Source organism: Haemaphysalis longicornis, unplaced genomic scaffold (assembly GCF_048455015.1).
Source record: "Haemaphysalis longicornis isolate Haplotype H1 unplaced genomic scaffold, Haemaphysalis longicornis Haplotype H1 scaffold_1, whole genome shotgun sequence".
NCBI lineage: Eukaryota > Metazoa > Arthropoda > Arachnida > Ixodida > Ixodidae > Haemaphysalis > Haemaphysalis longicornis.
In genome coordinates, this window is record NW_027526203.1 from 160,768,637 (window position 1) to 160,794,856 (window position 26,220).

General features: G+C 47.9%; 1 protein-coding gene across 1 annotated transcript in view; it reads left to right on the forward strand.

Moving 5' to 3' along the window:
- Positions 1 to 23,424, forward strand: part of LOC144138640 (peroxisomal ATPase PEX6-like) — a 122,629-nt gene extending 99,205 nt beyond the window's left edge. Inside the window, exons 19-23 of the mRNA XM_077671032.1 lie at positions 1,077 to 1,185; positions 2,957 to 3,073; positions 8,797 to 8,874; positions 14,084 to 14,226; positions 21,808 to 23,424. Of these exons, the coding sequence (XP_077527158.1) occupies positions 1,077 to 1,185; positions 2,957 to 3,073; positions 8,797 to 8,874; positions 14,084 to 14,226; positions 21,808 to 21,968 (608 nt within the window). The 3' untranslated portion in view covers positions 21,969 to 23,424. The remainder of the gene's footprint in view (positions 1 to 1,076; positions 1,186 to 2,956; positions 3,074 to 8,796; positions 8,875 to 14,083; positions 14,227 to 21,807) is intronic.
- The last annotated feature ends 2,796 nt before the right edge of the window (positions 23,425 to 26,220 follow it).

The following is a 26,220-nucleotide window of genomic DNA, read 5'->3' on the forward strand; positions in this document are numbered from 1 at the left end:
AAACTTCTCATCTTTGCTCAGCTTCATGGTCTCACATCAAATACACCATTACTTTTCCAGTTTGTCTATTACATGTCACGATAATTAAAAATATGTTTCTATTGTTTGCTAACAATAACAAAAAATAAATGCTGCTCATAAAATAATACTAAGGAATGGGTAGGCACTGCAAAGTATAAGAAATACAGCGTTGCAAACAGATACTAAATCCCATTATGAATGTAGCCTTTAGAGCCAATTGAAGTTCAGTGTCTCTAACGCAGCAACTGACCAATGAAAAAAAGCAAGAAAGTTAAGCTTATTAGGGGTAAACTGTACTTGACGGGAAAAGGGTGATCAAGAACTTCTCCGAAACCTGGGTGGGTGTTGCTTTCAACGGGGAAAGCATTTGCATGAATTTTCTTGCCAGTGCAAGTTCGTGCCCCTTCTGCTGCGTCCATTGTGTGAAGCCGTTCCACAGACTCATTGTGCATGCCTTGTCCGTTTTCTCTCTCTCTGCCTTTGCAAGATAGAAGTTGACAATTTTTAATTTAATTTGCAGCCTGTAGCTGTTTGATCACTAGAATAGACAGCCTTTCTCTAGCTTACTTGCCTTACGCAAGGGATTGCTCTTGTTTAAGAGTTCACTAGTACGTCTGTTGTTCAAGCTTCTTGAAAAAAAACTCTGACGACACCTCAGCACTTCTTATGAGCCGCGAATGGGAAAGCAGTAATGCCCACTTAAGTGCTGCTGAGTGTCCAACTGAATGCCTGCAAAGAGTGCGTGATTCGCTGGTGAGTGATGTATCACTGGGGGGGAAGAGCAAAAGTGGCCAAATTGTGAATCTTAATGCAGTGTGTCCCGAGGTCAAACCCATTTAAACCAGAGGTGTTATCAAAAAGAACACTTTTCCATGTGGCTCCGCAAATTCCCACGTGCTCTTTTTCTTTTTGCGTTTGATTTCTGGGGCTGTGTGGCAACGAGAGTTTACGTGGCACTGCGCTGCTACAGGTGCTGGTGCCAGCTTCTGTGCTGAGTGGGCCATTTTTAAAAAGATTGGACACCTGAGTACATTGCCTCCTGTGTGTGTGTGCAGTGTTTGCCCGAGCTCGCAGTGCAGCGCCATGCGTCATCTTCTTTGATGAGCTGGACTCCCTGGCACCCAACCGCGGACGCAGTGGAGACTCGGGAGGCGTCATGGACAGGTGGGGCGTCATCGCTCGCTTATGCGGGTCATGTTACAGCAAGGGTTACGTATTACTCATCTGTCTGGGGGGGTAGTTGCTATTTGGTTAGGCAGAACAGATTGACAGACATTTACTCTGCACCAGAAAACGTGCCTTTTTGTGTGAAGTAATCTAGTAACGTAGTCTGGGTGAGGGATTGGTAGGCATATGCTGGAGGGTTCAGAACACACAAAGCGAGGCTTTTTGTGTGAAGTAATCTAGTAACGTAGTCTGGGTGAGGGATTGGTAGGCATATGTTGGAGGGTTCAGAACACACAAAGCGAGGCTTTTTGTGTGAAGTAATTTAGTAACGTAGTCTGGGTGAGGGATTGGTAGGCATATGTTGGAGGGTTCAGAACACACAAAGCGAGGCTTTTTGTGTGAAGTAATCTAGTAACGTAGTCTGGGTGAGGGATTGGTAGGCATATGTTGGAGGGTTCAGAACACACAAAGCGAGGCAAGTCTGTGATGTCAAGGCTTGCCTTAGTTCCCCTTATTGCCTTACAAGACTGCTGGTGTGGAACCAAGTTATTTTCTCGTTGCAATGAACATACAGTCTAATCCCGCTACAACGAAGTCCGCTTCAACGAAATTTCTGCTTCAGCGAAATATTTCCGATTCCCCGTCAGCTAGCCATAGAAGTCAATGCAACAAAGTCCTCGGCACAACGAACCATTTGTCTGGCTTGCTTTCGCTTCAACGAAATTTTCAATGATTTGGGCTGGGTTTGAACAATTACTTTACTATAAAATAAGCATAGCGCCAGCTATCTGGAACTTCTTATACATTCAGGACGCTTAGTTTCACCAAAAACATGCGCGGTGCACCCACACTGCTACCCAAAACAAAAACAAACTTGTAGGTGGACGCCATTGTTTTATGGTGATAACGATGTGGCGGGCCGTCTTTACACGAGGCGCAGGCCAGGTTCGCCAAGCCGGAGCTATAGCCAATCCGTATCCAGTTGAAATTGCGCGAATGTGCTTTGCTGCTGGCGCAGTGCCGTCATGTATTTGTTGTGAGCAGCTGTCCTTACAGTTTTCCTTCTACAATTCTTCAAAGTCAAAAGCATAAATAATGTTTTTGTGTTTATTCTTGAACCCGTGTCATCCTATCTTAGTCACGAGCACGCGGTCGCGATAAATGCAAGCGCGTGCGGCTTGCCTGCCAAGGGCAGTTGCTGCCGTGCCTAGTCAGAGGATAAGATAACGGCGCCATTCCTGCCACAAGCGAGAGGGTGCTTCCAACCGCCTAGCAGTTACCTGCAAGTAATCAGCTCGGTGGAAACACCTTGTTGTATAGCAATACGCTTTGCGCCTGCATTTCTTCATTTCTTCACCTCTCCCCTTCTCCTGAGTCGCGCTCATTGCGTGCTGGTAAAAAAACAGATAACCATTGGTATGTTTGTTATCTGAATAAAAACAACGTTACTGCACGTCACTCCTTTTTCTAAACATCGTATTATGCTGCCAATGATGCGGAAATATCCGGGGCTATTTTTCTCGCCCTTTCGTGCTGTGTTCGGGCAGATTTCACCTCAACGAATTTTCGCTTCAACGAAATTTTTTGCACGTCTAGTCTATTTTGTTGTAGCGGGATTCGACTGTATCTGTTAAAAAGATCCAATGCTGCTGGCATCAATATCGTGAAAAATGATCACTGATTTGGGTGGCTTTTGTTTGGAATGGACACCACGGGATCTTCTTCAATCAGGCACGAAACAGCCCTCTTGTTTCCCCTCTTTTCACAGGGTGGTGTCTCAGCTGTTGGCGGAAATGGACGGCCTGAACAAGTCGGCCGACGTGTTTGTCATTGGGGCCACCAACCGACCCGACCTGCTTGACCCGGCCATCTTGCGGCCTGGCAGGTCTGTGCTCGCATGTTCGTGTTGCCATGTATGGCACCAGAAAATGCTTTCACTGTCCTCACCATTTGTGGGTTCACCATTACGGGGTTCTCTTCGCAGGGTTATACCATATGAGCTCACGCAGTGAAAAAAAGTGATGTATATTTGGGAGTGCATTCACTGACCATGCTGAATGTTTCTTACTGATAAGTTCTCATTAACTCCCCCCCCTCTCTCTCTCTCCCCGAGCAAGAATTCTTATACAAAAACTGGTAGCCGTATAAGCTTATTGCCACTAATAGACCTATTAGTGTGTATTACAGTAAAATCTCGATGATACAAATCTCGCGGGACCGTGAAAAATATTCGTATCATTCGACATTCGTATGAGCCAACACAGACCAAAAAATTGAGCACTAAAAAAAGTTTTTGTTTATTTCTTTTCATGTCTTTCGAGTGAAGAAATTTGTGACGTTTTTTTGCTTTTTTTAAAAACCTCAATGTCGCCGAGCGGTCCTTTCTGGACTTTCTTCTCCTCACTCGTGGTGCCCAAGCTCACTACACGCCACACTGAACCGCATGGCGTGTTTTTTTAGCACGCGATTCATGCGCGGCGGCGCTGCACGTGCGTTATTTTCATGCCCGCGTCTGTGATTCCGCGCCTGCAGCTGCCTGTCTCTCGGTCAGAAAATGACACGTGCGGCAGTGGGAGGAGCCTGACGACTTGCGCCAAGTAGCGTCACTGAATAAAAATTATTTAGCGCTCTAGCGCCAATGGCAGGCATGCGCCTCATGGCGGCAGTTTCGAAGCGCTTGAGACAGCCGGCTGGCTCCGCTGGAGATGTTTAGGCTTAGCACCCCGGCAGATATTTCATGGGTGCTTTCACTAGCGGCTCGGATGATGTTTTATAGCGCCGTTTTCGCCCACATTATTAGCTCATTTATTGCGCAAGAAACGTCATGTGTGCTTTGAGCGGCATTTTAAGTTTGAAGCGGTCGCTTGAGTGCCCTGCACCACTTAGTGACCGAAGCCGCCACCATTTTGCCGCGGCCGGCCGCGCCCCACGAGGCATGCGGGTGGTTTCGCGGCGGCGTCAGCACACCTGTGGAGTGCACGGTACGTTTTCACGAGCCAAAAACAAAACTTCGGGCGTTCCTGTAGAACGAGCAACAAAGAGGGGAGAGAGAGCCCGTACGTCACCGTCGCTTGCTCTCTCGGCAGTCGGGCGCCTCGCCAGCTCATTCGTATCGTCTGCTGGGCTGCGCAGGTCCGTTCGTAAGAGCCGAAATTTTTCCCATTGCAAACAATGCAATTTCGCTGGGACTTATCAGAAATTCATATCATCCCAAAATTCGTATCACCCAGAATCGTATTATCGAGATTCCACTGTAGTCTGATATGCTGCTAGTCTGCATTGGTCTGATAGATCTATTAGTCTGTATTAGTATGATAAGTCTATAAGTGTTGTGGGCTTATCCTTCCTTACTGCTGATACAGTACACTACATTTAGGACAGCAGCAGCCTTAGGAATAAAATAATGCACCTTTGTTATTCTCAGTACTTTTGCACAGCACCGAACATTGGAGAGACTCCTCAAAATGGGTTCGAGTGAGCCAAGCCGTAAGGCAAGGAGTCTCTCGCGACGCGTATGCCAGTCACTCCAAAGGGAAGCGATAACTTTCATAGTACAGGGGTTTATTACGTGGACAACCGCGATACAAAAACAACACTGCACTACACACCTAGCCACTGGGCCAAACTCCCGTCAGCGTCTGCCCAGCCCGGCATCAGGCGGCAGTTAACATCAGCCCGCGTATGCCGACGTGACGCTCGCTGAGGTCAAAGAAAGGGGCTCGAGCTGGCCGCTATACATTGCAAGCCTCAGGGCTCAACCGGGCGGCATCATGACGCTTGTCCGCTGACCTTAGATGGCGCAAGCCATCATAGCACGGGCGCGGGTCCACCCCGCCAATAGATGGAGTATGCCCGGAGACTCACCGGGCATCGTAGATAACAAACTAATGCAATCAAAGCATGCACTAACCAACACGGTGGGTGCTGAGACCCTACGCTTGTAGGCAACCTGTAAACACATCGTGCACATAAATGACTGATTGGACATCATTCCCGCTGTGATGTTACTTTAAACAGCCTTCACCTTTCCGCAATACACGATTTGAATGGAGTCTCTTTGTTGACATGTGTTCATTACAAAGTGTAGGGGAAAGAACAAAGACATCTGTAGTGGCGACGTAACAGGTCCAACATGGGTTCGGCGGTGGCCCGGCCCATCTCTTGCAACCGAAGTTGCAATCCCCACCACGGTGTCGTGAAGGCACCACTAAGGGTTCGTTCAACTCTCCGGAAGGTGCCTATGACGAGCTCGGAGACAGGCAAAGTTAATGGAGTGCGCTTTATTCCGCAGTAGGTCAAATGTACACTATTTCCAAGGGAGCAGCTGTCCCTAGCCTTAGCAGGGGAACGAATCCCCGCGAGCTCGCTAAGCCGTCGTGGGCCGCTGGCTTGGTCCATCTCCTGAGGGGTGGCACGCCAAGACTTGTGGTTGAAAAATGTAATGTTCTCGTGCAACTGTGTGGTTCGACTGTGTGCGGAGGAATGCCTCAAGGGAAGCCACCGCGTGCAGCTCTACACCTCTGTAGGAGAGAATGGTCTCCCCGGCAGGGAGGAGGGTGCTTGCAGGCTGATAGGGCAGGCTGACTTGTCGGCCGGCAGGAGAAGGCGCATCACGTTTCGTGCGAGAGCCCGCAAGACGCGGTGCGCTCTTTGCCGCTCGAGGGGGCAGTCCCGTCGACGTTGCCAGCCTACTAGGCCTTAACAAGGCATGGGGACATACTGGTCCCCACAAGATAAACTAAAATTGGCACAGAAAATGAAAAAGACTGAGCAAAAATACTTAAAAAATTTAGCTCCCTAGCTTGTCTATATGCACAGGAACAGAACCCGACATTTTGGCAATTTTCGAAAATGTGTCAAGTTTGTAAATTTCATCTGAAAATAAAAAATAGACACGTCAACTCATTTGAAAGTATGCAAAGCTTCCACAAAAAAATACCTGCGGCAATAGCTGCAACAGTTTGTGCTTTACAGCGGTAAAATTTCGAATTTTGTGCAACATATCCAACGCGTCTGTGGCCCAAGCCAGCTGTGGGATGTTTTTTTTTTTTTTTTTTTTTTTTTTTTTTTAGAAAGGGAAAAAACTTTTTCCACAAAAATACTTCAGATGTGTTTCCCCCTGTGTGCAAGTAGCTACAGTCTATGCCCGTTACAATGGACCCTCTTAATCCGGAAAACAACGTCCGCTGTAGCTCAAGTATGCAGTATCCAACCGGGGGGAAAGGGGGGGGGGGGATATGAGCGCAAAAGTTGGTAGTTTGACCGGCACTTGGAAAAGGCCTAGCACGTGCGGTCGATTGTGTAAACACGCATGATAAGCTCATAAAATAAAGCAAGAATATACCTAGGAGCAATTATTAAGCAGCTCTAAAAATCAGTTGTGGCCATCAGAATTACCGTATTTACTCGCATAATACTCGCACTTTTTTTTCGGAAAAGTCAATGCAAAGTTATGGGTGCGAGAATTATGCGGGGAAAAAAAAAAATCCGGCGCACAGTGTTGCCAATTTGCCTTATGCCAATCCCGCTAAATGTAGCGGTTGTTTTTTTTGTATAGGTAAGCTCAGTGTTGCCAACAGCAGCTATTTCTTTTTATTTTATTATTTACAACGTAAACAGTCTCCTGTCGATCAGCGATCATGAAATTGCCGCCTTTGCTTTCTGGCGCGCGCCCTATCTCGTCGTCGTATGTGCGTGCCCTACGGCCCTACTCCAGTAACACACGCTGAAGTCGGTGACGCCGAAGTGCCTGCCTGCGGCACGGTTGCCGTTTTCGATCGCGTACTCTTTCGCTTTCAATTTGAAAGCGGCAGTGTAGCTGGCGTTCCTCCCCATGGCGAAGCGGCACCAAGCACAAAACAATTCGATAAAAAAGTTCTCAAAACGGCAGCGAGCTATCCACCACTGACGCGAGTGACTCACTGACTGCTGCCGCTCAACGGCGGGACCACGACGGCGACACGACGACACGACAGCGGGCGGCACGAACACCGTCTAGTTGCGCGCACGCGAAACCAGTAGCGTGTTAGGGAGTAGCTATGCAGGTTGTTAGGGCGCCTGGATGGCCTTGGATACACAGCGCTCTCCGCCGAACGGAGAGGCGGCGGGGGAGGGCGCGCGTTGGAGAGCGCGTGCGCCATGCGGGTTTTGCGAGCAGGCAACTTTCGCCGCTGCAAAGTTGGGGGTGCGAGGATTATGCGAGGAACCAAAAAATTCAAGTTTTGGTGGCTCACATTAGGGGTGCGAGGATTACGCGAGTGCGAGGATTACGCGAGTAAATACGGTAGCTAGGCTTTTTTAAATCCCTTCGTGATGAGGCAGGTTTACCCAAAACCATTCGTTAAGCAAATCGGATCACTGCCTGACGTTCCCGCAAGGCAGCTTCCACATTTTTTAGGATTTTAGTCTGGTCATTGAAACAGCTGATACGAAATCATCTGATGGGCAGCTGTGAAGTCGAAAGTTAGACCAGACTGCGCACGGCCATTGGCAGATTGCATACAATAGATGAGAACCAACCCCACTACTTGAGGCATTTCTTACCTTTTGCACCGAACGGAACGGGAAAAAGACCGAAATTTACTGAACCCGAGTTCTTTGTTACATAAAAAAACTGACAAGGGCAGACTCGACTCCGGGTGCACCACTTCGCCTATTCAATAACGCTGTTGTGCAGTCTCACCGGAGTCGCGTTTATCGGCAGTGGCCTTGTTCTTGACGGCCGAGCGGACCGTCTGCTTTGATAGGCCTATACTTCTGGCAATGTTGGCCTGTTTTACGTCACGTTCGACAGCGTTAATTATGCTTAGTATCCGACAGTGAAATCAGCTACCCTGCCGCTTATCTTGCTAGTTGCACAAAAAAAAAAATAAGGCTACTGGCACTTACTTGGCTGTGCCAGCGACCCGGCTGCTAACAATGTTGCCAGACATAACAGTTTTCTTTCCAAACTAAACAAAGAAAAAGCATATCGGGTGCCGGCCCTGTAGAAGTTCTTTGTAAACATTCAGTCGAAATAATTTTCGCCTAAAATTTAGTCTGTTGTAGCCGATAGTCTGCTTTAGCCGGGTCCGTAATGAGCGGAGTGGACTCCATTTAAAATGCATGGGGACCAAACAAACCAACAGAAATGGTCTGTTGTAACCAGAAGTCCGTTGTTGCCGGATCCGCTGTAACGAGTGTAAACTGTATATATAAAATTTTCGTCAAAATTTTACACGCCTGTTCCATCTCTTGTGAAAACACCCTACTAAGTCTAGAGCAGAGGTTCATTTACCCCACATGAAGGACAGGCCAGTGGCTCTGGTTTCTAGCTTCAGTCTCTCCATGCATGGGGTTATTGTGCCTGCATCCAAAGTGTGCTCGGTGCACTAGAAACAGTGGCTTCTGTGTCTTTTTGTACCCTAAATTCCACAGCATAGCTTGACATTGTTAGTGGTGTGGCAGTTAGTACAGCATCGTGAGCAGCTATTTGACTGATGTTCCGAGGCAGGCTTTGCCCTGCTTCCTCATTACTATCCAAGGCAGGCTAGGCAAGTGCTAACCAGGGGTGGCCATTTTCAGCTCAGCATTGCTTTCCTTGCATGCCTCTTGCACATTGTGGTGCAGGTTCGACCAGCTCATCTACGTGGGCATTCCCTCGGACAAGGACTCGCAGCTGAAGATCCTCAGGGCCCTGACCAGAAAGCGAGTGGCCGTCTCTTTCTCTCTCTCTCTCTCTCTCTCTCACTTCATTTGTAGCAAATGCATCCCATACTGGTTTACTAAGGGGCACATGTAGCCCCTAAATGTGCCTCGGGTGAGAACTGCATGAACACAAAAAGGGACGAGGGGAGGGACGAACTTTCTAGTTCGCTTGCAACTTGTCTCTGTACTTAAACACCCATGCTTACATGCAAAGGCAGTGTACTAGAAGTTGTCAAGAACATGGGGGCAAGGGAGTATTGATGCTGTGAAGTAAACAGCATAATGGGGCAAATGGAGAGTACGTCGGGATTATTTTGTCGCTTGCGGATCTGTGCATGCCATGGGCTGAATTCTACAGAGCGGCAGGCGTCACGGTGAAGCGACACGGGAGTGGCATGCATTTTGCATATATTCTTGGGTTGGGACGTCGCTTTGAGGGATGGGAAAGGGTGAGCGTCGCTTTGGACCATGAGCATCCGTTGGCACAAGGGGGGGCTCCCTGTGTGTTTTCTACACTTTCCCACCCTTCAAAGCGACGCCCATCGCTCTGCAGAATTCGGCCCCGTATGATCTCAGTTGTTAAACACGTTGCCATTTTATTGGCGTATCCTTTTTCCTCCCTTTGTCTGTATGGTCTCTTGCTCCCCACATCCTCTATGTCCACTTGTAACCTGCCTTGGTCATTGTGGTACAGGAACAAATGAACACATTGATGTCCTATGATCCACACAGCTGCGTAAAAAGTAACATGCTCAGTTCCCCAGTTGTGGTAGCTGTATTTGTAAAAGATACAACCAACACGTGTAAGCACCCCAGAATACTGAGATATGAAAATAGGAGCTGAGAATTGGTGAAGGGATGAGGTTGGATGCAATTAAGGCATTCCTTAATGACACATAATAGCAGCTGTTGAATAATTGCCAAAACTTACATTTAACGGATGCAATAGACAGGTGATGACAGATGCAGTAATGCACGCCTGCACCAAATTGCACCAAACGAGGACTCCTACACCATTCTGATACAAATCTACGAACTTGCACCAAAGTGCTCCAAATTTACTGTCGTGGCTTTACAGGGTGCTATTTCACACCGCCGCCGCAACATTGAACGGGATCTGCAGGCAATGAGGAAGGGGGGGAAGCTACCGCACACATCTAGTGGCACCGTGGTCAGCTGGAGAGATAGCAGAGATAGCGCGTACTGGCATGTAGGGTCACTAGATCAGCTTATTTTTAGTGGCTCTAGTGGCATGCTGCTCTCTGGGCTGCCGTCACTGACGGCCATAAGACGACCCTTTACTAGTACTATTTTGTGTGTGTATGGTGACTGCAGTGGACTATGATGCAATGCAGAAAAGGTTCGTTCATTCCCATTTGCTCTTGAGTTCCGCTTCAGTGTGCGTGTTTGGCCAACGCCGCAGCGCAGTGAAAACACTGTTGATTTTTGCACTGAAACTGGCAAGGACTCCTTCAGGCTCAGTTCTTATCCATGCAAAGGACAAATAATTACGGTGCAGAGAAGTTGTACTGTACTGCCTTGATGGTTTAAGTACTGTCACTAACATTTGTGTTGCCGTCCTTACTGAAGTGTGCTCCAGGTGCATGTGAAGTACTCCCATGCACAGTTTCAGACTGGCGCTGATTTCGCTGGCTAAACGGTATGTTCAGTCAGACGCACCGCTGCCTTTGAGGCTTGCATATGGAGCTGCTCTGCGTATTGAAAGTCACTGAATGTTTTGTTTTGGCACACTTTCGTTACTTTCCTTGTAGTCATGCCTTATCGTGGTGCAGGCGGGGAAATCACAATCACCAAGTGACAGGGTGCCGTCAGCTTTGCAAATAAGCTAGCGACACTAGTTTTGCCACTTCACCGGCTCCGTACTGTGATGAAGCGCTTACATGCAGGTTGCTACGCGCTTTAGGGTAGTTCACACGAAGGAGAAAATCCATCGCACCCTCCCCACGCCGCGTATTATGTCACGGCATGTCACGCCTCTGTGCGTATAGCCGGCACAAGCATAGCCGGCTATACATGCATAGCCGGCAAAAGCGTGGGTGGCTAGCCCTTGAGCAACGCCGGAAGGGTAGGGAACGCTTTGTTCACAGGAAGACAAAATCCATCACTGCGCTGCCTATCACGTGACCGCACGTCATGCAGCCGTCCATAAAAACGAGGGAGAGACGGCATAAGCGCATGCGGCACGTCCTTGGGAGCGGCGCCACTGAGATTGGGGACGGTTTGTCCAAGCTGTACAGACGATCCCCGCCTCGTCGGATAATCCTTCACTGTTGGCCGAATGCTTTTCATCCGTCTGGCAACTCTTCTTGCATTACTTTTGTTGCCTCGCTCTTTTCTGAGTTCCTGCTGATGGCGAATGAGGCGAGTCCAACAGGCCCAAGTATCTGGCTGGCATGTGGTGGCTGCTGCCAAAGCACCGAGCCATTGCACCAGGCATCGCTGGCGGTGGGAAACGATAGAATGTGTCAACAATGCACCCAAAGAGCGAGCTTTGTGCATGAACCTAAAGCATTTCGCCATCAGCGAAGAAATCCCTGCCGAGATCGCCCCTGATCCCAGCAGCACTGCTCTCGAGGGCCTGCCACCTGCACCGCTTGCGAATCTGCTGGCTGCCCCCTCATGTTTACACACAGAGGCGGGATGTGCGGTCACATGATACGTGGTGTGGGGAGGGAGTGGAGGGATTTTCTCCGTGTGAACCCCCTTTTAGGACTACTGTGGAATATCAGCCGGCTGTGCGCAAGTTATCTGTAGCAGATACCATTGTGCGCGCCGCAGTGTGCGGAGCAGTGGCGACAATTATTGTCGGGCAAAAAAATGAGAGGGCAGGCGACGCTTTTCTCAAATTATTCAGCATCCCGGGTGACTTCCGAGATAATATACTCGTATTAGCCCTGCTTACAAAATTGGATCTCAATTTTTTCAGAACAGGAAGCAGCATGTCGTAGCCTCAGGCATCCGAGACTTCTTTGTGCACATAATTCTTGAGGGGCAGGCCTATGGGCCCTATTTTTTGTATTCATTAATATTGTGGTTCCTATTTCACAGTTGGAATGTACCTTCTCACGTGCCCGAGTGCACGGAGCAGTGGCGACAATTACCTATTGTCGAGCATAAAAATGAGAGGGGAGGCGACACTTTTCCTGAATTACACATGATGAAAATACCGAAATAATATCCAAGCAACAATTCTCAGAATTTATTATGCGGAGCTGTTCTGGTGTGCATTTTTTGCGGTACTAACCTCGAAAACTGATATTATTTGCTCCAAAATTGGCTTTTGGCTGCTGCAAACTGCTCAAAAATAACTTTTTTCGTGCTCCACAAATTGCTCCAAATTGTTGAGCATGAGTGGCATCACTGCAGATGAAATGGAGGAGGTTGGTGAGTAAGAAACACCCCATCAGTTTGACTTTGTCTAGTTGGCCCAAATGTCTGTAAAAACTACCAATGCTTGTGGGGTCGGCAGCAGATTTCTAATTTACTGCCAACATGAACAATAATGATGATCACAGAGGTGCTGATGACAAAGCAGGACCACGTTCGCATTCACGGCGATCGAGGCAGCACACACTCGAGATCGAAACGTTGGCTCTCTTGCGTTATCGTGCACGGCGTAGCTTCGCTCTTTGTGGGCGCTAGGCTTGTGCGAATAGTGATATTTTAGTTCGAAGCGGTGCAGAGAAGTTGTACTGTACTGCCTTGATGTGTACTGTACTGCCTTGATGTCCTAGGGGTCGAATAATTTCGAAGCGAATTCGAATAGCTGTCAGGTGTCACTGAGCTTCCTGTCACTGAGACATTCCGGTAAAAAAGTTCTACAGTAAAATCTCGATGATACGAATCTCGCGAGACCGTGAAAAATATTCGCATCATCCGAAATTCGTATGACCCAACACAGACCAAGAAATTGAGCACTGAAAAAAGTTTTCGTTTATTTCTTTTCTTACTTTCGCGTGGAGAAATCCGTGACGCTTTTCTGCTTTTTTTTTTTAACCTCCATCTCGCTGAACTGTAATTTCTGGACTTCCATCTCCTCACTCGCAGTGCCCAAGCTCACTACAGGAGCGTTTTTGCACTTGATTCGTGCGCGTCGGCGTTCCGCGCGCCCCCGCGGTCGCCTGTGCCTCGGTCAGAAACTGACGTGCGTGGCAGTGGGAGGAGCCTGACTATTTGCGCCAATGGGAAGGCGTGCGCCTCAGGGCGGCAGTTTCGAAGTGCTCGAGACAGCTGGCTGGCTCCACCGGAGATGTTTAGGCTTAGCACCACGGCAGATATTTCATGGGCGCTTTCATTAGCGACGCGGATGATTTTTTTGTATAGCACTGTTTTCGCCCACATTATTAGCTCACTCACCGCACAAGAAACTTCGTGTGTGGTTTGAGCGGCATTTTAAGTAGCGGTTAGAAGCGGTGGCTCGGGCTCCCCGCACCACTTCCGAAGCTGGCCGCGCCAACGCAGCGTGCGGGTGGTTTCGCGGCGGCGTCAGCGCGCCTGTGGAGTCCGCGGCACGTTTTCGCGAGCAGAAAACAACAGCTCAGCCGTTCGTGGAGAAAGAGCCCATACGTCGATGTCTCTGGCTCGTTAGGCAGTCGGGCGCCTCGCAGGTTCGTTCATATCATCCGCCGGGCTGCGCAGGCCCGTTCGTGAGAGCCGAAATTTTTCCCATCGCAAACAATGTTTGTCTGCAATGGGAAAAATAGGTTTGTTTCAAACAATTATTGTTTGAAACAATGAAACAGGAGCCTCGCGCGTAAGAAGGCTACAACTTTGAATGTGGATTAGCTTGTCTTGGCTCCACATGTAGTCAAGATGATGGACTGATGTCAATGGCTCTGCGGCTTGCCTAACAAAACCAAAACTTGAACGTTCAAGTTTTGATATTCGTTCACCCCGAATACTTCGAAATATCGGAAATTTTAAATTCGAGTCGAAGCGAATTCGAATACTGTAATATTCGTTCGAATATTCGAAGCGCCCGAATATTCGCACAGGCCTAGTGGGCGCAAATAAATGCTGAAGATCGGCTTTCCCATTTCGTATCAGGGTCCTCACGTCAAGCACAGCTGTCATTGCAGCCTTTGGCCAGGTCGTCGCATCTTTTTTTGGGGAAGGGGCTTCGGACTGCATTGGATTGGATGCTTCGGGGCTAACAAGCGTGGGGGACCCTCCTCCTCCTTTTTTGCAGGTTCACCCTGGCGGAGGGCCGGGACCTGCTGTGCCGGGTGGTGGAAGAGTGCCCGCCCAACCTGACGGGGGCTGACTTCCAGTCCCTCTGCTCGGCCGCCGTGGTGCGCGCCATGAGGAGGCACATCGAACAGCTCGAGAGAGGTGCGCTCTTATTGCGAACATTGAATAGGGTCAAAAGAGACACTCCGTGGTAGGAGAGGAAAGCTGGCCCGGATTGGTAGTACCCTATTGAAAATACGTCTAGCACGAATGTAGGCTGACACCGTAAGACTTGAACTCCCGTGAAAAAAAGAAAAAAAATTCAGTTGTACGTTGACTAGGCTTTTGCGAATATTCGAGCGCTTCGAATATTCAATCGAGTATTACAGTACTCGAATTCGCTTCAACCCGAATTTAAAATTCCCAATATTTTGAAGTATTTGGGGTGAATGAATATCAAAACTGCATTCAAGTACTATCACGAGTTTCGGTTTTGTTAGGCAAGCAGCAGTGCCATTGACGTCAGGCCGCCATGTTGACTAAATGTGCAGCCAAGACAAACTAAGCCACATTCAGAGCGTTGCCCTATCACGTTACGCGCGCATGTTGGTCAAGGTAGTCAAGGCTCCTGTTATATTGTTTCAAACAAAGAAACGGTAACCATTTTGTTTGGTTACCGTGTGGCACACGAGCAGTGAGCAAGTGTTGATCGCACTCTGCGCTTGAACTTTAGTGTGCATCAGTTGCTTCAGTTAGTCAAGTGACATGGCCAACGCGTCCACGGGTGCCAACCCGATATGAAACTTTATTGTGAAGGTCCCGCCAGACCAGGAAGCTCAGTGTCCCAAATGCCACGCTATTCTGAAGGTGCCAACGAGGACTACGACGACCCTGGCAAAGCATTTGAGGAGGCACCTGGATGTCTTCGTGGCATACGAAAAGTAACGTTGTGCACAGAAAAGCGTGAAGTCGACTGCTGCCGCTAAGCCTGACGTGCAACAGCCTTCAGTAACTAACCGTTTCAAGCCGAAGCTAAAACATATGGCGTCAAAAGCACAGCAAATAAAAAAGTATCGCCAGATTCATAGTGTGCGGGATGCATTCTTACATAGAACTTTGCATAGAATAACTTTCAGCTGTTTGGTTTTGTTCTTCGGACACCTGACAACTATTCGAATTCACTTCGAAACTATTCGACCCCAAGGTCTATTCACATCAAATTCGCTTCGAACTAAAATGTTACTATTCGCACAAGCCTAATGTTGACCCATATTTACCGTATTTTCGCGCATATAAACCTCACCAAGAATGCAAAAACTGCAGTGGCAAAGTTGGGATGCGGATAATACGCGGGGTTTTTTCTTTAGTGCAGCTTTACAGCAATGCGCTTTTTGCCGACAAGTAACACTAACTAAGCTTTTTATAGCTTTAGATAGAGCAGTGACAGTGCGTGAATAGGGACTTTCGCCTTGCAGTCAGTGTATTGTACTTGCTAAATATACCCTTTTTCTGTCTACATAGTATGTGATGTGTTGCTTGAGCAGCAGCTCTGGTGCAGCCTTTTTTGTATCGAATGTGCGGACAATACGCGAGGATTATTTTTTCTTTTTCCGGCAGGCTGGAAGGGGGGGGGGTGCAGATTATATTCAGGGGCGGGTTATATGCACGAAAATATGGTATAGAGAAGAGGTAAACTTCAAATAAAACACATTGTTATAGTCCACAAGCTCAGCGAACTCTTGCTTAGCCACTGTACTGTCGCTACTCCTTGCTACGAGCAGTCTCCTCACCCAAACTTCATGATTGCTCATCATTGTCCACTGCTTCATCAGTGTCTTTGAGGTCCCAGAGGACCTCGATGCCAGGAATTATGGCTAGGTCTGTGCCTGCTTCTTGAATGGTCTTCTTCACCCAAGGGCAAATGCAGGGGTGAGAAGCTGCGCATATTGCGCAGATTTGATATAAATTTGTTTTTCTGCACCAGGCTGCTCCAAAAGCTTGAAAATTGCAAAAATTGCGCCAAACTGCTCCCAAACAGTCTGAGAGCCAAGGAATTTAATGCTCCCGTCAGTTTCAGTGGGGAAAAATGCTTACTGACAGCATAATTTTCCAACACCGCCAAGGTGATGCTGTTTGTAAAGGTTTAATTGATTGATTATTCCATAAAAAAAAAAAACGCATAAAATTGTCCCCAAGATAGTTTTTTCACATGTTATATTCCGTGCGGTTTTAAAATTTTCCCATCGAAAGCCACTGCAAAGTCCTGTAGAAAAAATACTTTTGTGTACTGAGGCGTCAAACCGCTTGTGCAAGTTGATGACAAAAAACAGGAATTTTTGGTGCGCTGTATCTCCAGAACGACATTACTGGGCGCCGCCATCTTGGTGTGAAGATGTGAAAACATGGCCACTGGGTGAAGCAGTTCTTTGTGGTTCAGGCAGAGCGCTCTTCGTTGATTTCTACCTTGGTTTTAGTTATGGGGGCGGCTGGGTTTACATTTAGTCGTTTGATCTGTTGCGGGAAGTTGCGCGGCTCAAAAGACGGGAGATAATCGAAAACAACATAGCGCCCACGAATTCGCCGTGTTTCGGCCTTGAGTGTGAGGCGCTGTGCGTGCTTGAAGTGAAATTTCTGACTCATTGCGGTCTTATAAAACACTGAGTTATTTCTGCCTTTCACAGCGAACTTGCGAGCGACAAGAATGGGATGATCGATGCTGCAGAAGGGGCGGCCCGATAGCGGGACGGGCTATTATTGCACGCTAGTAATAATGGTTCATCTATGTGAAGTGAAATTTAATGCCGAAAGGGGGGTGGGTAAACATACCAACGTTTACTCAGATTATGATCGTAGTGCACGTGCACCTTGGGGATTGAAATGGGAGGGCTGGTGGGGTGCAATGACTGTGACCTCGCTTTGCGCAACTTTTGCCGTGGCTCTACACTTGTGCATAAAGATGAGCCTGGGATTACAAAAATAACAATTTCGGCATTCACATGATAATAAAAATGCCTTACGATTGTTTAGTTTGTCAATTCGATATTTTCAATGGAACTCCATGCTATCTATGCATAGAGCCTAAGAATTTAAAGAAATGGATATAATAGTATAGTAAAAAGGTAGTGCAGTTCGCACCTTGTGATACTCTGGTAGAAAAAAACTTTATTGAAAGGCTGTTTCAGTGTTATGTAAATTCAAAACCAACTAAAAAGTGCACTTTTCGTCCGTGAGTTGCCAAAAATTTGATTTTTTTAGGCTCCTAAGGGGACATAATAAATGTCGTTTTTCTGCTCCAAATCAAGGTTCTTCTGCTCCAAAATCGAGATTTCGCTGCTCCAAAAACTGCTCCCAAATCAGATTCAGTTGTCTCATTCCTGCAAATGTGGCCCCTGAATGAGTCCAGCACCAGCATGTTGGGAAGCACCAAGTCTGCTCCTGGTCGCTTCATCCGGACAACCTCAGGTCTTTCCGTCACCATCTCCTCATTCGTACAATTTTCCTCATTGGCTCAAATTATCACCCTTTCGGGCAAGACTTCATCTTTGGGATGACCATCTGGAAAAATGCGATGTACGGAGGCAGCCTCCATCCGTGAATTGTACAGCACAGTATAACAGTGAACTGTGTGGGTGTGCATGTCCTGTCATCAGCAGGCAGACATCCTTCGCTTTTTTGGCCATTACTGTGGTGCAGCTTGGCGTATCAAAGTAGGCCGGCATTTGGTCAGCATTACCTACCGTATTTGCACGATTGTAACGCGCAGTAGAATTCAACACCCGGAAATCAGAAAAGTAACTTGCCGCCGATTCTACCGCGCACACTGAGTCGTGCCATGAACAGACGCCTCAAAATTGCGCAAAACATTCAATTGAACATAAATTGGCACACACAAACACAATCACGCGATTTCGGCATTGTACGCTACTCGTTGCCCGAGTCGGAGAGCTCTTTCTCAGTGTCCACTGACCACAGAAAGTCATCCCTTTGTTTTCGCCAATCGTGAACGCACGACTCTGGGACGCCCAATGCACGGGATTCTGCCCGGTTTCCTTCCGTTTCCGCCAAGACGATTGCTTTGCGTTTAAACAAAGCATCGTAATGAAACCGTTGTTTCTTTTCCATCTTGACACGCTGAATTCACGCAGCCGGAACGATTGTGAAAAGAAAAATGGTGAACAAACACGGTCAAATACGTTCATGGCTCGACCGTATTGGCTCGACAAATACGGTCACGTAAGACATCATCGCTTGCGTCAATCGGCCAGTGTCGTCTGAAACAACCGCAAAGCCTCGCAGTCCTGTGTAGCTAAACCAAGCATAGTGCGTGCAGTACCAACAGCAGTACGCATCGGTACTTCTATGTTTACGTGCGCTTTCATAACTTCCACTGTTTGTCCCACCATTCTTGGGGCTTTGAAAAGAATGCGCTCTATATTTAAGCGCAAATACAGTTAAACCTCGTTATAACGAGACGGGCTATAACGAAATAATTGATATAACGAGCAAATCGTAATTCCCCTTGAAAGTCCCCATAGAAACCACTGTATTTAAAACCTCGTTTTAACGAGGTAAAATTTCCCCGTTATGGGATATAACGAACAAATTTCGTTGAAAAATCAAATTTTGAGCTAATTTTACAACAGTGCGCAACGCGGATTTGAGACAGTGCGTGACGCGGCAACTGTATTAGCAGTTCAAAACTCCCGCCACGCGCGCGAAGCTGGCTGGCGCGCCATGCGGACGCTGCGCCCGCGAAGCCCCCACCCTCCTCTCGCTGCGCACGGCATGCAGACAATGGGGCCCTTCGATTAACAGTGTTGGACTCACCGCGGGCTCCCCGAGAAGCAGTTCGACGTTCGATTTTCCCACGTATCCCTATGGCATCGGGGAATCCGCGGCAACGTTACTAGAATAAGCTCAGTTTCGGAGCTCCGCATCCCCGCCAGCGGAGGAGGGTGGGCCAAACGGCGGTCGCGAGAACTAGCGGCGCTGCAGTCAAGTCTTGCGCTACTCCCGACGCGTCGTCTGCTTCGGCGGCGGGCGGCCACAGTGCAGACGTACCGCGGCAGCTTTCTAGTGCTGCTATTGCTAAACTTAAACATTTATCATCTTTCCAATCGACTAACTTAAACGCCTTCGTCCTTCTAGTCAACGTTACCGCATCACATTTGTGCACTGTTTAAGTGGAAATGCGTTGGGTTGCCTGTATGCACTGACTTGAAAGCGCGGCTCATTGGCTAGCTAAGAATCGACGGCCGGCCTATATTTTAACTGTCTACATTGCGTTTAACTTGTTGATTGTGGGGTTTAACGCGCCGACGCAACGCAGGTGATGAGGCGCGCCGTAGTGTAGGGCTCCGGATTAATTTTGACCACTTGGGGATCTTTAACGTGCGCCGAAATCTCGTACACACGGGCGTTTTTGCTTTTCGCCTCCATCAGAAAAGCGGCCGCCGCGGCCTGCGTTTAGCTTCATGTACGATAGTTTCTAATTCAATTACCCTTTTCAGCGTAGTTTTTATAACTACTGCGCCGTCTTACCTCGACCAAAAACGACCCAACGAGTTTGTGAAAACAGTGCCTTTATAAGGGCTTTTATCTCCACGCGGCAATAGGACAGTTTTCTTTAATCTCGTCGGTGCAAGGTCCCGTTAACCAGCTTCCGATGTAGAGTTCCTATGCTCAACTTTTATATCCGCTGGGCTGGTCCCACCTCATCTCGCCATGGTGCATACGAACATTAGATCACCAAAGATGAAAGTTCGCTTTACAGTTCTGACGCTCAGTTCATCTGTGACAAACACACTCGAATTTTGTGAGTTCACATTAAAGCTTGAATCCGCAATTTAAAGGTGCTCATGGTATGCCTGAATTCACAAGGATCTTTGACCGCCATTTTGATGTCTTGAACTCAAGAAATCTGTTCAGCTGGTCATACAAGACACCTCTTCGAAAGGCGAATCAGTCTTCAATGAGGACTTTTTTTTTAAAAAAAAAAAGGCTGACTTGTACATAATATGACACAAGGATGCACAAGAAAAACCAGTGTTTGAGGGCCTAAAGAACACTGTATTTGCAGGACTCCTCATATGTATGCACGGTGTCAGCACCTTTTGATGTGTTTGTGGCGACGGGAAGCTGCCGAAATCGCTCACGCTCAAGACGACTCAATGCCACATCGAAAATTATTTGGTTGCGTAAAAAGAAAAGGGTGGCTAAAACAACAGATTACTGCCTCCCAAAGCAGCTGTTTACAGAATTACATATGTGCCGTACGCGATTACATATGAGCGAATACGCATTCATCCGTTCACGGTGTAAGGCATATTTGCTCGAAACGTTCCAGAAGAGAGGCACACGGAGGAAGCAACAAACGGTACACAAATTTTATTCACCCCAGGGTTTACACAATTTCAAAAGAAAAAAGTCACACACCATAAAAGAGTAACCAAATAATAACAACTGCCTCATTTATCACAACGTAGGCTATGAGGCGACTTATACAAAGCGCACGCACTTAAAAACCGCAAAAAATACGAAGGCATACTAGCTAGCCAGCTTCCTTCAATTCTGGTTCTTACCTGTCGTTTGCAGATTTTACGAAATAATAGACTGTCTGCTGTGTTCATACACCGTTGTGCGTGCAAGTTTTTCCGGTTGATTTCGGCCGGAATGGGCTGAACCTGATTCTTGAATACACGTTGGCAATCTTCTTCGAAAACTTAAATGTCATTGTCGAATGCATCGCAGTTCAACAGATAAGGCTCCAACTCAGCAAGTAATATTTGTTCAAACAATACTGTCAACACCTCCACTATTGGCGCTCACTATTTGCATATAACAGCTGCATTAAACGTGTAGAACATAACCCTTGCATTAAACCTCTAAACACTAAACCCTTTTTCCACGACGTGGCGCAATTTCAAGAAGTATTTCGATGGTGCCACGAGACCGCCATTTGGTTTCGCAGAAACAACTTCTGGAAGCTCAGTGGACATCAGTGTAGTGCAGTATTCATTGGGGGATGTGCCTGCATATACTTTCCGTGCCGCAAATACTGCTGTATATAGCACTACTGCACAGAGAACAAGCGAAAGGCTTGTGTGGAAGTCGACCCGCTGGGTGTTATAGCTATCATCATTAAGTACCTGCAACATCGATGATCTTAACGAGGCGAAAGCTGTTGGCGTTTCAACGAGGTTTTAATCACCTGAGGGGCAGAGATCAGTAAACCGATCAGTATTGGACTTCAGCTTGTTGGGGTCTGCCGCCATTCAAGATAATACAATAAAACTCATCATTACAAGATACACTCAAGGGACCCGAAAGACATGTCTCTTGTAACTAAGGTCCCTTGCATGCGATGTTGCTAACACAGCGAACATAGGAACACCAACCCAGTCGTTTTCATTCAAATGTCGCTTATAACCAAGTGTCTCTTGCAACAGTGTCTCTTGTAATGAGGTTTTACTGTATAACAAAGTTCCTCTTCTCTGTGCCAGTAGCAACAACACCCTTGACATGGAAGTTCACCAGGCCTGTCGTCTTAGGTCTCCTTGATTTCTCATTTTGGACTGCCGAAAACTGCTCCAGTGTAGCTCGGAATTTTTTTTTTCTTCTTCTTCTTTCTTGCCCGTAGATTTCTATTGCGAGAGCCGTCCTGGACAGCCCATGAACTGCTCAGAGCTGTCCTGAACTGGCGAGTAAAAGAGACCAATGCTCTCTCTCTCCCTCTCTGTGCAGGCCTTGTTCCTGCCGGCGGCCCCGACATCCCAGTGACCCTGGAGGACTTCCAGGTGGCCCTTGGCGACCTCGTGCCCTCGGTGTCAGAAGCGGAGTTGCGTCGCTATGAGGACATTCGCAGCAAGATGTCTGCCCCCACCACTTCTGCTGTCACCGCATAAACTGGCAGAGGGGGCAAGGCTGGCTCAGCTTGCATCAACAGGCTGCCTGCTGCGGCGATGCAGCCTGTGTTGGGCCTGCACTCTCTTTAGTTCAGAATGGCTCTGGTCTGTGCTAGTTGGTACATATTCGATGGGAATCAGCTTGAATAAAACGAACACAAAAGGAAGAGGGAGACACACCCTTTAGTTGATTTTGTGCAGTGCTTTTTTGGCGATGGAATGGAGCGGAACTCTTATAGGGCCTGTGTTTCCAAAAGTGTTTTTTTGTATTCTTCCCCATGGTTCAACAGATTTAGGGGGAGTAGGTTTCTGCGAAGGAAAGTTTGACATCCACCTAAATGGTTGTTGGCAACTCCACAGTTCGCCACACGAGTAGACGACGGAGACTCGGGTGACAGTACAAGGCACCCTGTTGCTTCAGGCCACGCTCTCTACCTTTTGGCTCATGCCAGCTTATCCACCGGCAATGCACAAAACTAGCTAAACGGAGTGTGGGGGCGAGGTTGCAATGTTCAAAGTGCCTGCATCCTCTGGAGCTCATTGCAGGACTACTGAATTTGCACGAGAGTAACATGCACCTTTTCTTCGCTCGAAGTAATGTTCAAATTTGGGTGTGCCTTACAGTAGGGCTCAAGATCGAAAGTGGCATCGCAGCGGCCAACAGCATAGCCATGGGTGCACTGTACCCATTTCTCGATGAGCATGCCTTAGTCAATTGTTGCTCTGCAATAGCGCTTCGCTTCAGTCATTAAGTCTCCAAAGAGGTACTGCCACTATGAAGCGTCCATCTAGCGCAAGGCAATGTTACCTTTCGATAGCGAGGGAACCAAGCGACGTCACGCACGGCATCCCGGAGACGTGGTTTCGCGGTTGGTGTTAACAAACCAGAGCCACAGTTTCATACAATGCCACTGGCCCTGAGCATGGACATTTTTGAGAACTTGAACATTCCCAGGTGGAATGGATAAATTAACAGCGAATGAACCATCAGCCCGCACATATGAAATTATGAAGGCGCTTGATGTAGCAAACACTTCCATTGTTCCCCGCTCCAGTTCTAGTAATGCCAGCAGGAGCTTTAAAGCTTTCCTGCCCGCACCTATGCTAATCAATTATATATTATCGACGCTTCCTCCTCCCCTAGCTTGCTTGTAAGCAGCACAGTCAACTCGTTTCCTGAGGGGTAGAAGGGAAGCGAGGCGCACCACGGCTCGTTGTGCAGGTGCAGTTGGCACGGAGAGCCGGCAGCAGCTCGCATTTTCGGCGCACACTGGAACCGGATTCAGTCATTAAATCCGATATACTAATTATTTTTCAAAATATTTTTTTGAATGTGCCCTAGTAAACTTGCCTGCGCGTTACAATTGGGGGTGCGTCATAATCGAGCAAATACTGTACTGTATGGTATGTTTATAAATTTGTGGCAATAAAGTGCCTTTTTAAGTAACACCTCTGGTTTTTGAGCTTGTTCTGTTCTGCCTTTAAGGTGTTAATCGCACCTGAACGAAGGTTCACTCATGAAAGGGGCCATGCAGACAAAATACAAGTTTGTATTATCGAAGCATTTCGCATTTATAGTGCCCCCAGCGCTTCTCCGGAAGCAAACGTTGCTTTATTCACTGAGAGAATAATCAATTTCAGTTAAAATTTTGATTATTCCGCCAAATCGTGTGTTTTCATGACATCTGCAATGACATCATAAGAACAGGTCTTCAAGCTTAACTTGATGTGCTGCGGAGCCTCGTTTACCGTTCGTCAACCTAGATGGCACCACCATCCTGCGGCGAACCATTTTCTGCCTTTAATTTGTTTTTGACCGTATTTGTACCTGGCTTGTTTTTGTTCAGGTAGAAAATAATCACTTCGTGAAACATGGCGTTCGCTCGACAAATATGGTCCCATAAGACACCGTCGCTTACGCCAATCGGCCAGTGTTGTCTGAGACAACCCCAAAGCGCCGCGGTGCTGTGCAGCTAAAACAAGCATATTGCGCGCAGTACCAACAGCAGTACACATCGGTACTTGTGTACTTTCATAACTTCCACTGTTTATCCCACCATTATTATTGCTATAAAGAGAATGTGCCCTAAATTTGAAGGCCAACCTAATTTTAAACTCCATAAATGCGCAGTTTTTTTTATTGAAACCGTTCAAAAACATGCCACTTCAGCCGGCGCAGCACCTAGCGGAGTGTCGCCACAACTTGTCGCCACTGCGGCGAACTTCAGGATGTGACGTGCTAGTAAGGACTCCCGTGCTGCCGTCGCCTTTCCTCAGTAGCCCTTTTACGCGCGGCCTCACGCGAGTGGGCAGTGAAATTCCTGCCTCTTGCATGAATAATTACTTTCACGCGTTTCCGTAATTCGAGAAGCTGAAGAAGCTCTGGGTTGCTGAGAAATGAACAGCAAATTCGAAGAGTGCCGGGGCCGGCCTACGCGAGGCAATACACCGTCGGCGAGCGAGTACGGCAGTTGCACAACGGCCGAGTTCGTGGTCGCGACAGCGGCAGCAGGCTCTCGGCTGACTCGACGAGCACGCGAGACGCATGAACGGCCTACGCGAGGCGATACGCTGTTGGTGCAGCTGGTCGGTACGTCGGCGCGTGAACGACTACGGCAGCTGTGCGGCGCACTGCAAGCTCAATACGCAGAACGGCTGACAAGCTCAATATACTGTGTGCGCAATACGCAGAACGACCGACGTGAGACTGTTTGCTGTTGTCACGGCGGTTGGGGCATGAACGAGTACAGCAGATGGCTGAGCCATGGCCGCTCGATGGATACAAGGCGGCCGTGCTCAGCGGCCCACTGCACGATCGCGGCCGGTCGACTGTTCGAGAACGCGAGTGGCGCGAGTACGGCCGACGCGAAGCGTACGCTGTTGTCACTGTCATCGCGTGCCGGTCGGGGCGCGAACTGCATGGGATTGATACAGTTCAAACAACTCGTCAAAAAACAAATAAATACTAGCCGCTGTTAGCAACATTTCTCTCACCAGTTAGAAAAAAAAAAAAAAAGGGGGGGGGGGGCACATTTGGCAGCATTGAGCCTCGGGTAAGGTCATTGTTTCACGACGCCAGCGAACACACTGCAGTGCTTTCATCGATGCATGGCATCATTATCTAAACATTTGGCGCGGGCACCCTGCTAACAGAAACAAAACTGCTTATGTAAACAAAAATAGGTAATAAAGTCTGGATTTGAACTTTGATAACATGCGCTGAAACCAAATTCTTACACGCTAGCCGGCATGTTCTGACGCTTTCCTCCCACGGTAGCTTTTTTTTTTTTTTTTTTTTGTTTCTCTCACAAACACAGGATAGTTCAGTTGGCACAGGGCATATTGGCTGTGTCGGCGTTCATTTAGCGCTCAACACTGCAGTTTGGGAACCTATTTCTTAGCTCCCAGCTTTGCCACGACGTCTCGCGGTGCCTGTGTTTACATTTTACCGGACGACTTTGGGCGCCTCTCTGCAGCTCACAGTGAAGCAGTAATGGTTGCACAAACTTCCCAACTTCTTTTCGCGCATGTTTTGAGGTGCATCTTGGATACCGAATTGAAAGTAGGCCCTGATGGCGAGATCAGCTAGTCTATCCACCATCTCGTTGCCCATGAAGCCCATAAGCCCCGAAACCTATCGCGTGTCCAGGAACCAAAAAAAGATGCGGGCAGTACAGTGGTGGTTCTGAACAAGTATTTAGTGCAGAAATAACCGAAATGGAATCAGACGATACAATGGTTCAGTTACATAATATAGTATAATGTTATTCTGTAAAGTGACAGCAATTGCTAAAAATTATGCCATAAAAATGGGCGTGTAGTTTAGAGTTCGTAACGAAACTTTGCGATGCATTCGACTGCGATGTAGGGTACTTAAAAGGGCGGTTAGTATACTCGGTTACAACTCAAGAACGGCACCACCTCATGTAGTGTATCACTCCGCCAAAGCGCCGGCCCCGTGACGTCAGTGCGCGCGCGTTTTGAAAGGGGTTGTACTATGAATGCGTGATATCGTCTGCCTTGTCTCACGCAGTGTGTTTGTCGTCACTGGAGTCGTTTATAAGCATATTAAGTACAAAAAATCACGGGAACGGCTCACGCCATGTTCAAAATATTCCCAGTAACGCCCTACTTGCGCCGCGCAGAGAAACATCCGGCTACGGTGATAAAGCACAGCGGCAACTTCCGGTGCCGTTCTTAAGTTGTCACCGAGTATAGACAGCGGAAGGTGGGTGGGGGAGGAGTTTCGCTG